The following is a 20,318-nucleotide window of genomic DNA, read 5'->3' as shown; positions in this document are numbered from 1 at the left end:
AACAGTAAAATATTTTCATAAGAGCGCTCTCAACATTAAAATTTCAAAGCGTATGCAAACACCAACAAGCTTTTTATACACAGCATCCACCCGAAGTGTGGAGGTCAGGTTATCATCTGTTTATTCATACTGCTTCAGAGTCTCAACAGCCTGATAATTGATCACAACAGGAGAGAAGACTGAAGAGTTGTCCCTGACATCTTCTGTCATTGTGTCACTGCTGCCATGATCAGGATCCTCACTGCTGAGGAGAGACATGAGCAGCTTTGGCACTCAATCCTGTACAACACAAACAGGACGGGCAAAAGGACACACCCCTGAAGCGAGCAAGAGGAAGAAAACAAAACACACTGCCACCTTCTAGTTAAAAACCTCCCATATCAGGTCACGGTTAATGTTGTTGATGCTCCATTCTGTACCTGCTAAAATGTGCAGATGTTTCCAGTGAAAGCTGAGGAGAAATCAGTAAAAACTGGTCTCCAAGGTGTGTTAGGCGTCTGTGTTTAACATGGTTCATGCTGTGTAAACAGCCCCTCTCCCTGATCTATGAGCAAAATGGAATCATGGGTCCAAATTTGTCTCCACCTGCTCTGCACATAACAGCCCAACGTTCTTTGTTACATTCACTCAAATCTGTATCCTATGGTGGCTGGGAAGTGTAAACAAAATGTACAAAGGATGAAACACTTTTACAAATTTGTATAAAAAAAACACCTCAAAATGTCTTCCTGCCAATCACAGCTATATCTGATTTGGAATTTCAAAATAAAGACCATTGGAAATTTAGTGAACCCTTTTATTTTGAAATTCCACAGATATTGATGTGATTGGCCGGAACACATTTTGAGTTGTTCTCTTTTCAGTCTGATTCGAAAACAGCTATATTTGATTTGGAATTCCAAAATATAAACCATTGGAAAGCAAGCATTATACATTTATTTTGTGAATTTGTTTCGGGAATGGTAAAAAATGTTCCGTCGCTTGTAAATTGTCTCACTGCTTGTAAAAGTGTTGCTGATTTTGTAAATTTGTGTTCTTAAATTTAAATTGGTTTTGTTCTTGGTAAAAGTGTTTAATGTAATTCTGTTTTATAAAATGTAAATTGTTTTCCAAAATGTAATTTTGTCTCCAAATTTGTAAAAATGTTTCATCCTTTGTAAATTTGCATTGCTTCCCAGCCACCCTAATATCCTTTTGTTTAATTTTTGCCAAAACTTCTAATGACAAGTACAACATTTACAGGTTTCATATAAATGTTACTTGTGAAAGTTGTAAATGTTATTTGACATTTTGAAGAACTTTAAGTCAAGGGAAAAACTTTTCTCAAGAGTCTCCACTCCATGCGGTGGCATTAATGCGCCTTATGTCTGGTACGCAAACCACTTTAAACACACAGATGACAATTTGTTTTCTGCGCAACTACGGAGGTCTGGTAAAATTCCTGTGGGTGCCAGCTCATGTGGGAGTTAGGGGGAATGAATGAGAGGGTTGATGAACTGGCTTAAAAGGCCTTGAAGAAAGAAATAATCAAAATGCACATTAACATCAGTAAAGTAGAGGTCAAGTGTGAGATATGGAGCAGAATCATCCTAGTGTGGCAAGAAAGGTGGGGCAGGGAGGGGAAAGGGAGGCATGTACACAAGTTACAGAAAAGTGTCAGGGTTACTCAGGTAGGAAGTGAACATAGGAGAGAGGAGATAGTAATGAAAACATTAAGGTTAGGGCATTTTGCATTAGATAAGACATTTAAAATGATAGGGAAACATGAGACAGGTTTATGTGGGGGATGTCAGGAGGAGAAAGAAGTCTGTAGGGCATGTTATTTTCAGGTGTAGGGAGTATGGGACACAGAGAGAAAGGATGAGTAGGGAGCTAGGGGAATTAGGAGTGGGGGAGTTCACATTGAAAGGAGTATTGAGCATGGGTGAGAGAGCACAGGTCAGTGTATTGTTAGCTTTCTTATTGAACACAGAGGTTTTTCAGAGGATTTGAGGTGAATTAGGAGGTTAATGAGGGGGTTAGGTAGTTTGTATAAAGGGTAAATGAGTGTATAGGGGTGTATAGGGAGTATATGAACGTGTGTGTGTTTTTGTTTTTTCTTTGGAGGGGGATTTGTTAAGTTTACTGTCTGGCCCACACTCCGGAGCAGGAGGTGGCGGTAATGCGCCGTTAAGCTGGAGGCCGAAAGACAAGAAGAAGAAGTTTTCCGCGCATGCGTATGAGTACAGTAGCTCTGAGCGGGCTGATTCAAAATATAACACAACATGGATTTGATATCTGCGCTGCAGTTTCTGAGGTTAAATGAAATCCCAGCAGGTAAATATGATTTACTTTTTAAGCGAGGTGAACGATATTTACAGTTTTTCTGTGTGACTGTCGTTTGAACAGCTCGGATATTTCAGACTGTCAGTATGAGGTAGCTTCACTTTCCCGGGTTCTGTGCGCTGCATGTTAAGGACACAACAAATCCAGTTCATACATCTACTAAAGGCCTGGTTTAGATGTTAAACACTGTTAAAACGAAAACTCCAACTTAAAACCTCATAAGGTGTTGTCGGTGGTGAATTCGGTAAACGTGTTGACACTTACTGCGGGCTGGGCTCCTCCTCAGCTGATCACTGCGCACACACTTTGTTTTTAGACACTTTGTGAAGACTGAAACGAGACAGTGTTTGATTGTGATGATGGTTGGATGAATCATCAAGAGCTTTGGCGTTATTTTTGTAATCTTAGCAAAAGATTCAAGACTTTGCGTCAAACTCTGTAAAAGTAGTGACGTTTTTGGGCTTCAGTTCAGCCCTGAAGGTCTGATGACAGGGGCGCGTCCAGGTGTTGTTGGCTTGGGTGCCTCTAATGAGGCACTGGGTGGGAGATAAGTATCCTAACATTACAGGATCAAATAGATGACATATTCCTGCGTGTAACAAGATAAGATAATACACTTTTTTTATTGATCACCTATTGGGGGGAATTATTTTGCTACAGCGGTGTACAACAACTGACATGAAATGGACAATGCGCTTAGAGTGTTAAAATATAATTATATTGAAGGTAAAAAAAAACAAAAACAAATATATGTACACTTTAGACTTATGCATAGATAAGTTAGGTTATTGCACAGAGAAAATTGCAGCGTGAGTATAACAACAAGAAAAAGACAACAGTGCAGCATTGTTGCACAACATATGGTGTCAGGTGTCTTCACAGTTAATTTATAAACTAGTTATAAGTGAGTGCTGCTGCTAAACAGTCTGATTGCAGATGGGGTGAACAACTTGCCGTGGCGCTCCTTCTTGCAGGGTGGGTGTCTCAGTGTGCTGCTGAAGGAGCTGCTCAGGGACCCCACAGTCTCATGTAGGGGGTGAGAGGGATTGTCTATGATGGATGTCGGCTTGGCTCACGTCCTCCCCTCACCCACCTCCTCTATGAAGTCCAGAGGACAGTCCTGGACAGAACTGACTCTTGACACTTTGAAAAAACATCTTTTTTATGGCTGTTTGCCACTAAATCAAAATGTCAGTGACAGGAAGATTTAGATACGAGAAATGTCCCTTTAGATTTGGTGCATGAATTCAAAACACAGTTATAAAGAAAAAAAAATTAAATACAGAAAGTTAACAAAGGACATTAAGATGAAAACATATATAAAACATGTTCTGTAATGTACGGAAGCCCTAAAAGGACATGATTAACCTTTTTATCTGTAGGTGATATTCTTTATATGCACGCTTCCTCAGCCTCTTAAAATGCTGGACTCAGTGTACCATGATGCATTGCGGTTTGTATTTGGTTTAGGATTCTGCACACATCACTGTATATTGTATGAAAATGTTGGCTTGTCTTACATCAGAAGAATGGAGCATTGGTATGTCTTTCTTTATAAGGCTGTACTCAATGAGCTGCCATCTTATTTATGCTCTTTATTGACTCCTAATCTTCGGTCCCATGGATTAAATGTTTTTATCATTCCTCGGACTCGATCTGTTTTTGGTGAAGTGCTTTTAATGTTTTTGATCCCTCATCCTGGTCTGAGCTTTAAGTTCACCTAAAACTGGATTGTTTAGTTAGGTTGGAGGATTTTAAAACTAGAATAAAGGATCATCTGATCAGCATGTGCACATGTTTTACTACTCAACACTGCTCATGTATTAATTGACCTAATAGTTATTATTTGTTGTTTTTTCTTGTTCTCTGTGTGAAACTTTTTGTGCTGCTGTCTGGACCAGGACTCGCTTGTAAAAGAGACTTTGGCTGTTTTTGAAACCGCCTACCTGCCTGGTTGTATTGAAAAGAGACCTTGTATCTCAACGGGGATATTCCTGGTAAAATAAAGGTTTAATGATTTTAAAAGAGAAAAATTAAATAAAAATGTTTCTTTGTTTTATCAAGATAACGAGAAAAATAATTTGAGATAGATAGATCTTTATTAGTCCTTAATAAGGAGATTTGTTGCCACCGTCTGTACAGGAATACATGTATGAACACAATAACCATAAACATCCACCCAGCCTCACAGCAATGGTGCACCACATCCCACATATATCCACACCAGACACATATGAACACACCGGACACATATAAACACACCGAACACATATGAACACACTGGACACATATGAGCACACTGGACACATATGAACACACTGGACACATATGAACACACTGGACACATATGAACACACCGGACACATATAAAACACACCGAACACATATGAACACACTGGACACATATGAACACACTGGACACATATGAACACACTGGACACATATGAACACACTGGACACATATGAACACACTGGACACATATAAAACACACCGAACACATATGAACACACCGGACACATATGAACACACAGGACACATATGAACACACCGGACACATATGAACACACCGGACACATATATGCACACCGGACACATATGAACACACCGGACACATATATGCACACCGGACACATATGAACACACCGGACACATATATGCACACCGGACACATATGAACACACCGGACACATATATGCACACCGAACACATATGAACACACTGGACACATATACACACACAACACATATGAACACACTGGACACATATAAACACACCGAACACATATGAACACACTGGACACATATAAACACACCGAACACATATGAACACACTGGACACATATGAACACACCGGACACATTACAGTGACATTCTGTTTAGCAGTGCTATGGCCGATGGGACGAAGCTTCTGCCAAACCGGACTCGCCTACAGTAAGGGGATCTGTACCTGCGACCGGAGGGGAGTAGTGTGAAGACCGAGTAGAGGGGGTGTTGGGGGTCCAGTGTTATAGTGTGTGCTCTGCGTATGATGGCTCTGTTGTTGAGGTCAGACAGGTTGGGTGTGGGGAGGCGGATGATTTTGGTGGCAGTGTTTGTGGTGTGTATGAGTTTGTTTTTGTTGGAGACAGTTAGCATGTTGTAGTAGCAGGGGGAACAGTAGAGGAGAATGGGTTGGATGATGCTTTGGTACAGTAACAGTAGAAGGTGGGGGGCGACAGAAAGTGCTTTGAGTTTGCGGATGGCAGAGAGTCTTCGTTGGCAGCGTTTGTGAATGTCAGTGGTGTGTTGATCAAAGTTGAGTTTATTGTCCAGGGTGAGTCCGAGATATTTGAAGTGATCCACTATTTCGACTGCTTGATTGTTGATGTGGATGGGGTTGTGAGCCGGGCTGTGAGTGTTGGAGGAGTGAATGACCAGTTCTTTTGTTTTAGAAATGTTCAGCTGAAGGTGATTGTCCGTGCACCATAGTGTGAAGTGGGAGATGGAATCCTGGTAATTTAGAACAGAGTTATTGTCATTAAGGAGGGCAAGGATGGCAGTGTCATCAGAGTATTTGAAATATGTTGTGGTTGTTGAGGGGCTGATGCAGTCATTGGTGTAGAGGGTGTACAGGAAGGGACTCAGGACACAGCCTTGAGGGGCTCCGGTGTTGGTGATGGTGGTTGAAGATGTTATTGTGCCTACTCTGACTGCTTGTGGTCTGTTGCTGAGGAAACTGTGTATCCACTGGATGAGAAGTGGAGAGACGTTGAGATGGTGGAGTTTACTGATCATCTGGTGACGTTGGATGGTGTTGAAGGCAGAACTGAAGTCGATGAAGAGGAGTCTGGCAAAGTTATGGGGTGATTCGAGGTGTTGCAGGAGGGAGTGAAGGAGGCATGCCACAGCATCCTCAGTCCCCCTTTTGGCCTTATAGGCAAACTGATGCTGGTCCAATTGTGGTCCGACAATTGGGAGGATGGTGTTAAGGATCAGTTTCTCTAGGCACTTCATGATTAATGAAGTGAGTGCAACAGGTCGGAAGTGGTTGAGTTTAGAAGGGCAAGGTTTTTTGGGTACTGGTATGATGGTGATCTCGAGAAAACTGAGAAAATAAAATGTGTTTGTGTTTGTTCTCTGGAGAAAAAAAAGAGAAATGATCCCTTTATCAAAAATAAGTCAAGATCTCAAGATAAAATCTTTGTTTTCTCGAGATAACTTAGAAAATAAAATGTATTTAATCATGTTCTTTTAAGGCTTCTGTACTAAACATAAAAGGAGCACATTTATAAACACGGTAACCAAGTCTCTTCAGGTAAAAGGAAAGGCCTGTTATCAGTTTCTTTATTGTATAGTGTAACAATAAGTTTTTTGGGTCATATAATAACTTTAATTACATCTTGGGTGATTTGAACGCCTCAGAAACAGTATTCAAACTGTTTCCATCATCAGACTGTTGATGCATCTATAAGTCTAGAGTAGTTCAATGTTAACTCTGTTTATTACTCTGACTGAATTATGTCCTCAGTTCTGTCAGCTTAGTTTGAGGTAACTTGCTAATTGTTGTGTTTTTCAGCCTGGGTGGATGAGGTGTGGGACCTCGAGTTCACTGAGAGGAAACAACTCGATGACGCCTTAGGAGGAGACGTCGTCGTCATCGGAGTAAAGGACTTCAAACACCTGTACCAGTGTTTACTGACCCATGCCGCTGAGCAACAGCAGTCTGCAGGCAGGGATGGAGCGTCACAGGTAACAGAGATCCAACACAGGTTCAATCTGAACATTGTGACATTATAGAAGAAGGATTACTCTGTGTTTTCAAGTGAATGAATGAAGTGCAGTCCTCTGGTTGATTCATGTCTCTAAGTGTCTGTGTTGGTGTAACTGTTTTTGGGTTTATTTTCTGGTAGTTGCATTTTAAATATGAGTAAAAGTAGCTTAAGGTCATAATTTATGTTACTTAAATGTACTGAACTAGTTGCTGCCGAAGAGGCTACAGTCGCTACTTAATTAAAAATGTTGCATTGCAGAGTGTCTGGTCCACGCTGGGGGAGAGCGGGGTGTCGGTGAAGACTCTGGTGGCTGTGCTGTCCTCCTTTGTTCTGGCGGGGAAAGCGAAGGGGGCCAGCGTCCAGCAGAGAGTGAGCGCTCTCCACGCGTCCTCACTTTACCTGCTGCTGCTGGGAATCCCAGGTGAGGAAGTCTGAGATACACAATGCAAGGTCTGCCAGTGATCACAAGGTAGCGTTTGAGTCACAACTTTAAAACTGCTGCAGTAACTTTTTATTCTTAAGACTCTTGAACAGCTACTCTTTTCACTTATGTCTAAATCAATGCATTGATTTCTCTGTCATGACAATCTGGATCATGCTTTTAAAGCTTTTGCAAACATCTCTGTTGGTTATGATAAAGTTACATTCACCAAGAAAATCACTGAGATCAAAGAAAAGGGGGAAACAAAGGTCAGACAGGTTACAGAAAGTTTTGATGTAAATCTACGATTCAGGGCGTCAAATAAGCTCAGCTGGTAGAGCAGGCACCCCATGTACAGAAGCTCTAGTCCTCTTCGCACTGGTCTTAGGCTGGATTCCTGGTCCCTGCATGATTTGATGCATCCAAAATATAATCTTTAAAACAAAATGATAAGGAATCAAACATTTCATTCTGATCATGTAAACCAGCAGACGTCAAACTGAAAGAAAGTTGAACTGAAATTTTTGAGAACACATTTAGATAAAATGAGGTTAACATTAAAGGTGACATATCATGCAAAATCAACTTTTTAATGGTTTTCTACCTGAAATATGTTTCAGGTAGAGAACCTTTCTGTAAATTTGTGTGAAACGAGCTGTTTCAGTTTTCTTTGTTTTTCATACGTCACAACGTCATCTGGTCTTTAACTGAAGTCAGAGCTTGGAGCTTGTTCAGCCCATAGACTGTATAAAATACAACTCAACCCCTCCTCCGTTTTTCATTACCTGCACACGTGTGCTAACAAGGAGCTTAGGAGGGCATGCTAGTTGTAGGCTGTCTTAATAAACACAAAGGTCGGTTTTACTCCCCACGTCTGCAGATTTGAAGATCTAGTGGATGATTTTTATTTTTCATGGAAAAGTGCTAGCGCTAGTTAGCATAGCCACATAGCTACATGTTCGTAGCGGTGTACCAAGACACACGTCAACATACTGACAAATAAAACCACAAGAAACACAAAATCTGTGACCAATCCTTCAGAAAGGTCCTGCTGCAGGCGCCTCTCCGTCAGGATCAGATTCTGGATCAGATTCAGAGGGTTGAAGTAACGCGGGTCTATGAGCAGCCGTGTATATTCAGCCAACATGTAAACATTAGATCAAGCTGCTGGAGAGCCGAGGCCACATCCACTTCCTGAGGGGGCGTGGTCAAGGAGCTCGTTCTCATTTAAAGGCACAGACACAGAAAACAGCCTGTTCTGAGCAGGGCTGAAAAAGAGGGGTTTACAGGCATACCAAAATCTGATTTCAAAGTGTTTTTTTGAGCAATAAACTTTAAAGACATGTTTTGGGGACCTCTTAGACCAATATATTTTGATGAAAAAGAGCATTATATGTCACCTTTAACAGCTTTAGTTCATGTCATTTTGTCTACAGTGTGACACACAGTGATACTTTAAAAACTTTAATGTCAGAATTAAGATGATTAATCAAGGGAATAATTTACCACTTCCTTTTTTCAAGCAAACTAAAGTTTTTCTTGGCTTGTTCAGAGCTCATCTGATCCATCATTCTACTGTTAGCTTACAAATGTACAAGGGTGTTTTGTTCAGTTTAAAGGGGCTTTGCTGAAGAAAGTAGACTTTTCATGCATGTCATTCAAAACAACAATCCATATGGAACAGGTTCGTTTTCATTTCAGCCTAAAGATTCACCTCACCAGCCACCGTACCAATAATCAATCAACCTTTGCCCTCTAAAATTGGTTCTGAAAACCCCTCGTGGGTCAGGCTCTGATTTTAACAAGGTGCAAGAGACCTCTGTCTTGACCAACTTAAGGTCCAGTGGATGAGTTGATGTTGTAGCACTGTTCACTCCTGTAATCTGAAGTGTTCTTCTTCTATATTCCACCAGACACTGCTGTGACTGTGTGTGCAGTTCTTGACTTGAGTTTCTGTTCATGTATTTCCTGCTTCCAGGGAGCATTGCAAACAAGGTTTTCCACGAGGTTTTATTGGACACATGCTCAGACCTGACCTCTGACTGCTGGCCTCAGGACTGTGGAAAGAAGCGCAAGAAAGACGGCGTGAAGAGTTCTCAGGCGGAGGGCAAACGCTCCAAACACCAGAGGAAAGACACTCCAGAGGTACAGACTCAAACCCTCAGGATCGTTATGATCACTGGACTGAACTCAGATAGGGCTTCTCTTTTCTCACAGAGCTCTAACTACACATGTCACAATTTAAAACTTTGCTTAATGTGAACATCTTTATCACACCACCCACCTCAGTCATGCAGATTATCACCTGCTGCATCCTAACGTCAGCTCAGCCTCACAACACGCTGACAGATTGAGAAATAATGAAGCACTACACAAGTTTAGACTTAATAAAGAGTGTTAAGTAACGCTGCTCTTATCCTCAGAAGGAGGTGGATGAAGCAGAGGACGAGGATGAGGAAGTGGAGCATCACTTCTCCAGCCAGGACCTGATGAAGATCAGAGATGCAGTGGTTTACTTGGTTCAAAGCCTCCTCAGACTTCTGCAGACGTTCCCTCTCAAAGACAAACCACAGAGCGCCAGCCACTGCACACAGGTAACTCACACACCTGCCCTCCACACACCGCGCTGCAGGGTCTTCATCTTTGAACCCGGGTCCTTTCTCTCTGCAGATCTTCAGCAAGCTGCTTTCATTTGAGCCCGTCGTCGGAGAGCCAACCTTTGCTGCTGAGCAGTGAGTTTACTTACTTCTCTATTCAGCCCTTTTTTACGTTTTTAGATCTAGGCGAGATGTTTACGTCTCTGTAATGCCCCGGCTATCAAGACATAGTGTTGGGGCCAAGTTGTCCCACTGCTGTGTCTTCATGGGGGTAGTAACAGAGACATAATGAGACGAGAGGGGAACACTGTAAAACATTAGAGCTGGCAAGAACAGTGCAGTGTGTGTACACATCTACTGAAAGTATGTGAGTCTCCCTCTGTGTGATCACAAACCGTACCTCTTCTGCTTCCACAACCCTGTAATGCAAATATATAATCACACACTCAAACACCAAATGACACCTCTACAGGATCCATATTCACGTACAGAGGTGTGGTGACGGGAGCTTTGATACCGCAGTGCTGCAGACTCTCGATCTAAAAGGCTTCAGTCTTGTTGAAGAATGCATCACGTGTAACAAAGCTGACACTTCATGTTATTCCTGCACAGAGATATCACCAAGCTGAGGAGTGTTCCTGAGATGGCTTTCTACGGCCTGAGGCTGCTCTGCTCCCCAAAACACGGAGACCAGAAAGAGGTACGGTCAAACAATCTGGCTCCATAACGAGCCAACAGTGTGGATTATCTTCAGTTTGCTTTGTTTTCTTTTAGTTCCTGGAACCACTCTTCCAGGTACTAAAGGTGCATTTCGACCAAGGGTTCCGGGGTCTTTTTGCCCCCAGAACTACTTTACCCTAAACTAAAAGCTTCCTGTGCCCCCATTGTTGTCTGCGTTTCGACCCCGGGCTGAAGCCCCGTGTAGATTGTGCAAACCAGGCCAGTGGCGTATGGAGGGGGAAAAGTAAATGCACTACACCACCAGACTAGTAGAGGGCAGTAAAACAAAGACAAATGCCATTCATCACAGATGACACCATAGAAGCAGACGGACAGGCAGGTATCATTATGAGCAACACAACAGTTAGCCTGTTAGCATTGAAGAGACTTTTTTTTTTTTTTTTTTTTAAGTTATATTTTTTGGCCTTTTTGCCTTTATTGTATAGGACAGCTGAAGAGAGACAGGAAATGTGGGGAGTAGAGAGCGGGGGAAGACATGCAGGAAATGGTCGTCCAACCAGGAATCGAACCGGCGACACCTGCGTCGAGGACTGTAGCCTCTGTATGTGGGGCGCTTAGACTACTAGGCCAACAGCGCCCCTCTTTAAAATCCTTTTTAACTCAAAAAGCCGTGGCAGAGATCGGCTGGTGTTTTGGTTTAAACAGCGACTCTGTTAACTGGAGACTTTCAGCAGGATGCATTATTGTGGACAGCGGGCAGAATAAAAACACTGCGACTAATCCACCAATCAGACACGTTCAGCATTGCAGGCCCGGACCCCTGAAAGTCCCGGGACCTTTGAAAAGTACTCTCCCCCGAGCAGGGGCTTTTCAGGGGGAGATTAAATACCCCTAAACTAAATTTAGACCCTGGGTCCTCCGTTCAAAACGCACGTAGTTCAGGGGTAAAATCCCTAGTTCTGGGGTAAAGTTCCTGCAGTCGAAAATTGCCTTAAATGGTTCCTTTGGCCCTTGTTCTCTGCATGTCCACTGTGGTGTGTTGTTATTGTGGTTAAACATGAGGCGGGGCTGATGGCAATAGTAATGTTTGTCCAGATGCCAAACAGAGGGATGCTTCTAATAGGATGTCAGTCAGATGAAGCGCACTCTGCCCCTCAGCTCCTCCAGACTAACTGGTGCTAAATTAGTGGTGAAAAAACAGCTTCAGGAGAAACATGTTGCACACTGTAACACATTATCACACTCTTACTGTCATCACACTTTGCATACTGTAACTCTGACCCAACCTGCTGTCTGTTTTCAGTCCCTGCGGAGGGTTTTTCACAGGCTGCTCTACGTGATCCTGATGATGAATAAAGGCAACAGAGGGAAGCCCACGCTCCTTGTAACCAGCCAGGCCGTCCTCTCCACACGAAACCAGGCCATCACTTTTATTTGGTAAACAGCTGTTTGTTGTTATCACACCTGTGGAGTGATTTGTCTGAACCTGAACTCTGCTCAGTTGTCACTACACTTTTAAAGACAGGTTGCAACATAAGGAGTGATAAGAATAAAACTTCTGCTTTCTGTCATGAACCAGACTCAGATTAGTGACTTTTAGTCTCCAGAAGGTTCTCACCATCAGCATTGCAACCTTAGAGACAGACTAAACACAGCTGACATCAGTAGAGAGGATCAGCATTTCATTTCATGGAGGAACTCTTTCTCTGCAAGCTCTGTGGCTTTTTAAGAGTGACACTTTGATCCTGATATCTGTGCCTCTGTGTTTGCAGTCATCTTGTGGATGAGCTGAAGGAGCTGGCGCTGCCTTTTCTCCAAATCCTTCTGCAGCATATCTGCTATCAGGTGAGTCTTACTGCAAACTCTCAGCAGTGATGCAGCTCCAATGAAGACATGGAAATGCCTGCTGACTGAAGTTCAGAGACATTGTGCAAACTGGTTTGTCTTACAGTAAAGAAGGCCGAATACATTTTTGGTTTATTTATTTAATTTTTAACTTACAAGGACCATGCATATAAATGAATATTTCTGTAAATATGCCAGAGTTAGCTAAAAGGCTAGTTTCCATTTGTAGTCCCGTGTTAGATGTTAAAAAGGCTCCCTTAGAGGAACAAGATTAAACAAAAAAGGTGGGAGAAGGAAACACAATAATTAGACTACAAATAACACCGGGTGATTAAAAGTAACTAAAAACTAAATAAAGAGATAACATGACATTCTTAGAGAAAGTGGCCATAGACATAAAACACATGAAGTATGCAAGACAAGCAGGAAGCAGCAATAAAGAAATGTTAAGGAATCCATGAAACATGCAGGACATGCATAAAAACAAAAAATGATCCTCATTGACAACTCCTCCGTCTCCCCCTCCCCCCATGTGAAGAGTCTGGGTGTCACCCCACATCACTAATATCACCCGGTCAGCATACTTCCATCTGCAAAAAATATCTCGCCTGCGTCCGTCTCTCTCCCCCAACAGTACTGCCATTTTGGTTCACACCCTGGTCACCTCCCGCCTAGATTACTACAACTCCCTTCTTTTTGGTTTACCCAACAAGTCCATCCATAAACTTCAACTGGTTCAAAACTCCGCTGCCCACATCCTCACCAGAACCCCCTCCACCAGCCACATCACACCTGTCCTGTAGCAACTCCACTGGCTTCCCATCAAATACTGCATCATCTTTAAGATTCTGCTTCTCACTTTCAAGGCCATAAACAACTTAGCTCCTCAGGACCTCATTGAGCTCCTCCATACAAAAATACCCACCCGTAGTGTTAGGTCATCCTCTTCCACCCAACTCACCCTCCCATCTGCTCACTTGACCACCATGGGGTGGAGAGCCTTCAGCCGCTCGGCCCCCCGCCTCTGGAACTCTCTTCCCCTGGACTTACAAAATTCCACCCCCTCTACCACCTTCAAATCCCACCTCAAAATTCACCTTTTCTGCCAAGCATACTCGCTTTAATTTCACTTTTCTCTCTACCTAAGTGGAACAATTGAGGATATTTACTGATGGCTGTACGTGTGGATTTATGATTATACACTGTTATTGATTGATGCACTGATTTGATATTGAGAAATGTTTCTTCTTCTTCTGTGGATGTTTAGATGGTGGAGAAGAGCGACTACCGAAACCACGGGGCTCAGGCTGTGAGCATGTTGACGTCTCAGATGGCGAGTACAGACTACGCCTGCTTCATCAAGTGGCTGTTTAACTTCTCCAGACACTCAAAGGTAACACCGCCTCATTGTCTCCACTTTAGATATTCTTATCCTATATTTTTAGAATGATGGCAGGTTTCTGCTCACACACGTCTCTATTAGCAGAATCTGTTTCCTCAGTGTCTCAAACACAGAGATTCAAGCAGTGATACATCTCTCGCTTTGAGCAGTAAATCAATTTTAATGCATGTTTTAAAATTAAATGCAAAAATGACACTTTAGGCTTATCCCAAATTACCACAAGGGGTGCACATTTTGATTAATTTTACACAAATGTAACGGTGAATAAACAATGGAGAAATGTTCTCCTCTCTGCTGGCTGCTGAAACAAAAGAGCATGTTTATTTGTTTAGACTTCAACGTGTTTTGATAATGCTAATGCTATAGCTTTGTAATGCCTAAATGTCATGTAGCTTTAGACGACAACATTTTCAATCAGCCAGGCTTCAACCTCCACTCGTTGTGCCCCCTGTGTCCTAACTCTGTAGATGGTGCACCGGCTGTTCTCTGTGGATGTTGTGATGGTTCTGCTGGAGCAACCGGAGAGGAGGTCTGAGGACTGTCAGGATCCAGAGCTCGCTTCCCTCCTACCTCACAAGTTCCTGATCCAGAATGTGCTCTTCTCTCGACGGATGGACGACTCCCCGACCGTCCAAGGCCACGCTTTTGCCTGCCTGGCTCAGTGTCTGGAGCTGCCTTCACTCAATGTCACCCGGGCCGTCCACAGCCTCTTCTCGACCAGTGAGAACACACACACACACCTGTACACCGGAGCTGCTGCTTTAACGTCAGAGTTATTATTTTGTTAAATTTAAGAGAGTGGGATCAGATTCAGGAGACAAAGTACTCGTAAGGTTTCAGAATTAGAACATGTTTAGAGGAACTAATACAACACAACTGAAGAATCTAATATACATCACTACTGTGTTCATGTCATAAAACTGTTTCCACTAAAGCACGCTCTCTGCTCTCTCTGCTCTCTCTGCTCAGCTGGAACACAGACGGTGTTGGAAAGTAATATCACAGAAGGTAAACTTTTCGTCCTATGGACCATTCAGCCCTTTGACACTGTGGTTGACCATGATTTGAGGTTTGATACCCAGACCTGGCTCACTCTGCAGCAAGTGTTGGTGTTAAAACAGACGTGACTTTGTGTTTCAGAGAGTCACAGCTCTCAGCAGACTCAGAAAACCTACCGCACTCTGCCGTTCAGGACTGTGGATATCAGCAGCACTGACAGCTCCGGTTGTGACGGTGAGACGAACTCACCTCAGGGTGTCTTTCAAACATTTCTACATGAAAGTTTATGGATTTATATTTCTGCAGTTTAATAGATGTGACTTTTCTATGTTTGATGCAGCAAAAGAGAACGTGGCTCATCTCCTGCGACGTGTTAAAGACTCCAAGGCGAATGTGAGGAAATCAGCCCTGCAGGTATCAGAACAGAGTTGGAATAGGAACTTGAATGATTCGATTCTTAAAAATGAAAAGTAATCAAACTACATGATGTGTTCCAACCTCTGTTCTCTGTTTCTCTCCTCAGGCCTTGGTGGGTCTCCTGAAACACGCTGTGATCCCAACCAGCTGGGAGAACTTGTCCACGCTGTCCGAACGCTGCAGAGACCCGTCTGTGTCTGTGAAGAAGAAGGCCCTGCAGTGTTTGGGAGAGCTGCTCGCTGTGAGTCTCAAAAAGCTGCTCTGTGAGGCACATAGAAACACATTTGTTTGTTGTGCTGCATTAAAAAAAATGACTTCGTCCAGACTTTCCCAAACAACCAAATTATGAAGACCTAACCTCATCTCTGCCAGTGAAAGGGTGTAAAGCAGTGGTTGCTCCGTATTTATAGGTTTTGTCTGTCTGTTCCTCTGGTCCTCAGGTGAAACCTGAATGCAGTGTGGTGCAGAGGGCGTGGCTGCAGGGCGTGGTGCCGGCGGTGGTGGACTCTGAGAGCTCCGTGCAGGAGAGAGCTCTGGATGCTCTGGACAAAATGCTGCTCAGCACGGTCAAATCTTACTCTGCCGGCCATCACATGGACGCCGGTCAGAAGCTGACCTGGACCCTGCTGGACCTGCTCTGTCAGGAGTGCCAGAACCTCAGGTTGGATCAACTACTTTGAGTCTTGTTTGTGTTTTAAAAAATCACTGTATACAGAAGAATTTAAGACGAAACAAAAAGAAGTAATTAATTTGTATAGAGATGAATAAAACAAGGATTTATCGGAGACCTTTAATAAAGTTATTTATCCCAAGCACAAAAAAGGGACAGCAGTGCACCTTCTTAGCTGTTTGTGCTGTGAATGTATAATTCAAAGTAATGTTACAAACATCCATTAGTGGAAACATTGATGCTATAGCCAGAGTAGGTCAGTGGAATGTGCAACCTTTTTGTTTTATAACCAAATTTAACCAGGTTGGTCCCATTTAAATAAAGATAAATATCTATTTTTCAAAGGAGACCTGGTTGAGACAGTCAGCAGCAAAAAACAGAAAGTTACAGACACAGAGAACCAAAGTACAATTCACAAACACAGGACATCCGTCACATCACCAAAACTGCCTTCTTTCACCTCCGCAACATTGCCCGCCTCCGTCCCACTCTCTCCAAATCCGCTGCTGAAACCCTAATTCATGCTTTTATATCCTCACGACTCGACTACTGTAACAGCCTCCTGTATGGTCTTCCCTCCTCCCATCTACAAAAACTACAATACGTACAGAACTCTGCTGCCCGGCTACTCACCCACTCCCGCTCCAGAGACCACATCACCCCTGTCCTTCAACAGCTCCACTGGCTCCCCGTAAAACAGCGCATCCATTTCAAGATCCTGCTCACCACGTACAAATCCCTCAATAACCTGGCCCCCCCATACCTCACTGACCTTCTCCAGTACTACTACCCCTCCCGCTGCCTCCGATCCTCTGACTCCAACATCCTCACTCCCAATACTAAATCCAAGCACCGTACCTTGGGGGACCGGGCCTTTGCCATAGCCGCCCCCACCCTCTGGAACTCTCTCCCCCCACACATCAGTGCTTCTGACTCACTTCATTCATTTAAGAAACAGTTAAAAACTTGCCTTTTCAAACAGGCATTCCCCACACATTAATTATTCCACCTCTTCCCTTGTCGTCTGCTTGTCTTATATGTCTTTATTGTATTTATTTATTTATTGTCTCTCTTGTAAAGCGTCTTTGAGTTCTTGAAAAGCGCTATATAAAACTTAGGTATTATTATTATTGTTATTATTTGTCAATGAAAGAGTATTTATCTAGGAGGCGGGTGTGTAACCAGGTACAAAAAACAAAAACATCCAAAAAAAATCTGCTTCAAGGTCTTTCATTTTAGATTTAAAAACATTAAATGACACCAGCTCCTTGAGTTCCAAGATATTCTGAAATAAAGTCCAGACTGAGGGTGCAGAATACCTAAACGCCCTTTTCCAAAGTTCTGTTTGAGCTTTTGGGATGGAAAGTAGAAAAAAGTTTAAAGCACTTTTCTGTGTGATTAAAAACACAGAGGTAGTGTGGCAGCAGACCTTACATATGAAAACATATCAATGTATCAGCCTAGGGTTGCCAGAGATTGCCATCCAACCCAGGTTCAGCTCAAAACGGTGAGTCAGAGCTTTAGAATTGGTAATAGTAATAATAATACAGAGCACTACAGGGCAGAGTTTTTAAATAAGAACAATATAAAATAGGTCTGATAATGCAGTGTAAATATTAAATTAAAATGAACAGGATAAGAAACAGTTCAGTGAAGAGGTGTAATCACAGTGAATATCCCAGTTTAAAAAGATGTGTTATCAGATGGGATTTAAATATATGGAGAGAGAGTCAGTCTGGTATGAGGGAGTTCCAGAGGCAGGGGGGCAGATCGGCTGAAAGCTCTTGACTCCATGGTGGTTAAGCGGGCGGGTGGTGTAGTGAAGTGAATGGAAGACCTGAGAGTGTGGCTAGGTGTTGATGTGGAGAAGTTCAGAGAGGTATGGAGGAGAGAGGGTATGGACAGTCTTAAAGGTGAGGAGCAGAATCTCAAGGCCATCCGCTGGCCCAGGGTCTGTCAATAATGTCGAGCCCTGGTTAGTTTCCAATTGTTGTCACTTTTTTTGCATAGAATGAAACTGAGCTATTTAAGAAAAATCTACATATGCACTGTAGTTTCAAAAGATACACATCGGCTTAGAAAGATCTGGTGGTTGTGGATGAATCAAGATGAATTCACCTTTCCTTCATATGAACTGTTGCCACAAGCACAAACAAAGAGGTTACATCTAAATCAAAAGAACAGAAGAGTAAGGAAACATCAGAAAAAATGCTGAAGAGCTTAAAACCGGTGCAGAAGAATTCACTACACCTTAAGAACCAGAAGGAGCCCAGACCCCCTGCAGATATTGTGACTCTTTGACATAACCTGTAGGTCAAATATGTGTGCAGTTTAGAGTGTGATGTTTGCTGCCCCCTGCTGTGTGCTCCGTCGACTTTCCAGCTTTTTTGTCCTTTGCCAATCACATCCCTGATAACTGTCCAAACACTGTGAATGCTGAGCGTCTAATCCCAATTTAATCTGCACAAGTCTTCAGTTACAGCGACCATATCAGACCTTATTTTGATGACTTATGAAAAGCTGAATAACTCCACCACTTCTGTTTGTTTCTGAGTTCTTCTTCTGTCTCTTCTCTGCAGCCGATACTTCAGCAGAGCGTTCACCATCTGGTCCAAACAGAACATGTTCACGCCGACATTCATCGCCAACCTCATCTCTCACACCCAGGCGGATCACGCTGCCGGAGCCTGGCTGCTGCTCTCAAAGGTTGTCGCCTCGTCTCCGAAACTCCCCTACGGGAAACTCCTGGACGCCTGGGACAACATGATGAGGTGAGAGGGACACATGGAGAAATAGAGCTCCTGTTTTATGTCCTGATGATATTTAAATGTTATTAAGATGATTTTTTTATTTAAACTTTTTACTCTTAGTTCAAAAGACGTACCGGTGACGACCTGCTGTCACATCCTGAGTGTGATGGGGGACATCGCTGCACATCTGAATGAAGACACCAAAGACAGGATAGTTGGTGAGTCATCATGGTACAGAGTGAAGGAGTCAGTCTTTCTCTCTCTCTTTATATCGTTGGTTCAATTTCTGTCCATGAGTGTGCTGAGTTTACGCCTGTTTATCACTTTTCTCTCTTTTTCTTTCCCTCTAAGTTTTGTTCACACTCTTTAGTGTAATAATAATGATAATGATAATAATACATTTTATTTATATAGCGCTTTTCACAGAACTCAAAGACACTTCACAAATAGCACACAATAAGAGACACAATAAAAGAAACAAATTAGAAACACAGTGGATATAAAAACATTAAGAGTTAAAAGCAGTTCTGAAGAGGTGTGTTTTGAGGTGGGATTTGAATATTTGTAGGTGGGTGGAGTCGCGTATGTGTTTGGGGGAGGGAGTTCCAGAGGGCGGGGGCAGCAATGAAATAAGTCCTGTCGCACCAGGTTCGGTGCTTGGTCCTACAGGGTGGGGAGAGGAGGTTTTCATCAGAGGAGCGGAGAGCACGGGAGGGGTTGTGAGGGTGAAGCAGGTCAGTGAGATTGGAGGGGGCCAGGTGATGGAGGGCTTTGTAAGTCAGGAGGAGGAGTTTGAAGTGAATGCGTTGGGGGACAGGAAGCCAGTGAAGGTTTTGGAGGACAGGGTGATGTGATCACGGGAACGGGAGTGAGTGAGTGGACGGGCAGCTACATGGGGTGTGTGCTTAGACCGCTAAGCCAGCGGTGCCCCGAAACTAGCACTTCTTAAACTACCAGCCCAATTTCCAAACTTGGTCCATACCGGGACTTGAACCAGCGACCCAAAAGATGTAAATAAAGATTAAACGATGTGAGAATAAAGTTCTAATTTTACAAGCATGAAGTTGTAAGGCAATAAAAACGTAGATTAATGAGAATAAAGTCATTAATACTTTCATTTATTTCCCATCTCTATGACTGAACTCAGTTGTGTAAGATATTCTAGTCCTCTGTAAAATCAGTGTTTATGTCTGGTGATGATGTCTTGCCAAGAAGAGAAGCAAAAGTCAGATAAATGTGTCATTTGTTCTCGATTTCTGAAAGTTTTAAGGTTAAAACTTTTTCAGAACTCCAGAAACCCTGGTTTCTGTTTACATCAACATTTTACAATAAGAGATGATCAGTGTCTGTTGTCAACATTCTTTGAACGTTATCTTGTGTGTGAGCACTTCTTACAATCCTCACATGTCGTGCTGTCTTTTTAAAATACCCAAACACATCTGATATAACAAGGTTACTTA

The 20,318-nt window shown here is 42.9% G+C and overlaps 1 protein-coding gene across 2 annotated transcripts in view; it reads left to right on the top strand.

Moving 5' to 3' along the window:
• The first annotated feature begins 2,187 nt into the window (after positions 1 to 2,187).
• The window catches only part of ncapd3 (non-SMC condensin II complex, subunit D3), a 31,685-nt gene continuing 13,554 nt past the window's right edge, over positions 2,188 to 20,318 (top strand). Inside the window, exons 1-18 of one of the 2 annotated variants that reach the window (XM_034681924.1) lie at positions 2,188 to 2,316; positions 6,881 to 7,053; positions 7,335 to 7,497; positions 9,476 to 9,642; positions 9,924 to 10,091; positions 10,168 to 10,229; positions 10,707 to 10,794; positions 12,079 to 12,212; positions 12,548 to 12,620; positions 13,888 to 14,013; positions 14,490 to 14,742; positions 14,992 to 15,030; positions 15,163 to 15,255; positions 15,362 to 15,435; positions 15,545 to 15,679; positions 15,879 to 16,099; positions 18,688 to 18,879; positions 18,979 to 19,076. In XM_034681924.1, coding sequence (XP_034537815.1) covers positions 2,265 to 2,316; positions 6,881 to 7,053; positions 7,335 to 7,497; positions 9,476 to 9,642; positions 9,924 to 10,091; positions 10,168 to 10,229; positions 10,707 to 10,794; positions 12,079 to 12,212; positions 12,548 to 12,620; positions 13,888 to 14,013; positions 14,490 to 14,742; positions 14,992 to 15,030; positions 15,163 to 15,255; positions 15,362 to 15,435; positions 15,545 to 15,679; positions 15,879 to 16,099; positions 18,688 to 18,879; positions 18,979 to 19,076 — 2,311 coding nt within the window. In that variant the 5' untranslated portion in view covers positions 2,188 to 2,264. Of the gene's footprint in view, positions 2,317 to 6,880; positions 7,054 to 7,334; positions 7,498 to 9,475; positions 9,643 to 9,920; positions 10,092 to 10,167; positions 10,230 to 10,706; positions 10,795 to 12,078; positions 12,213 to 12,547; positions 12,621 to 13,887; positions 14,014 to 14,489; positions 14,743 to 14,991; positions 15,031 to 15,162; positions 15,256 to 15,361; positions 15,436 to 15,544; positions 15,680 to 15,878; positions 16,100 to 18,687; positions 18,880 to 18,978; positions 19,077 to 20,318 lie in introns of both variants that reach the window. The other variant, XM_034681922.1, reaches the window with a different exon arrangement.

This window comes from Notolabrus celidotus, chromosome 4, assembly GCF_009762535.1.
Source record: "Notolabrus celidotus isolate fNotCel1 chromosome 4, fNotCel1.pri, whole genome shotgun sequence".
Taxonomy (NCBI): Eukaryota; Metazoa; Chordata; class Actinopteri; order Labriformes; family Labridae; genus Notolabrus; species Notolabrus celidotus.
The sequence above is the reverse complement of the archived record's forward strand: the minus strand, read 5'-3'. Positions and strand labels throughout refer to the sequence as shown.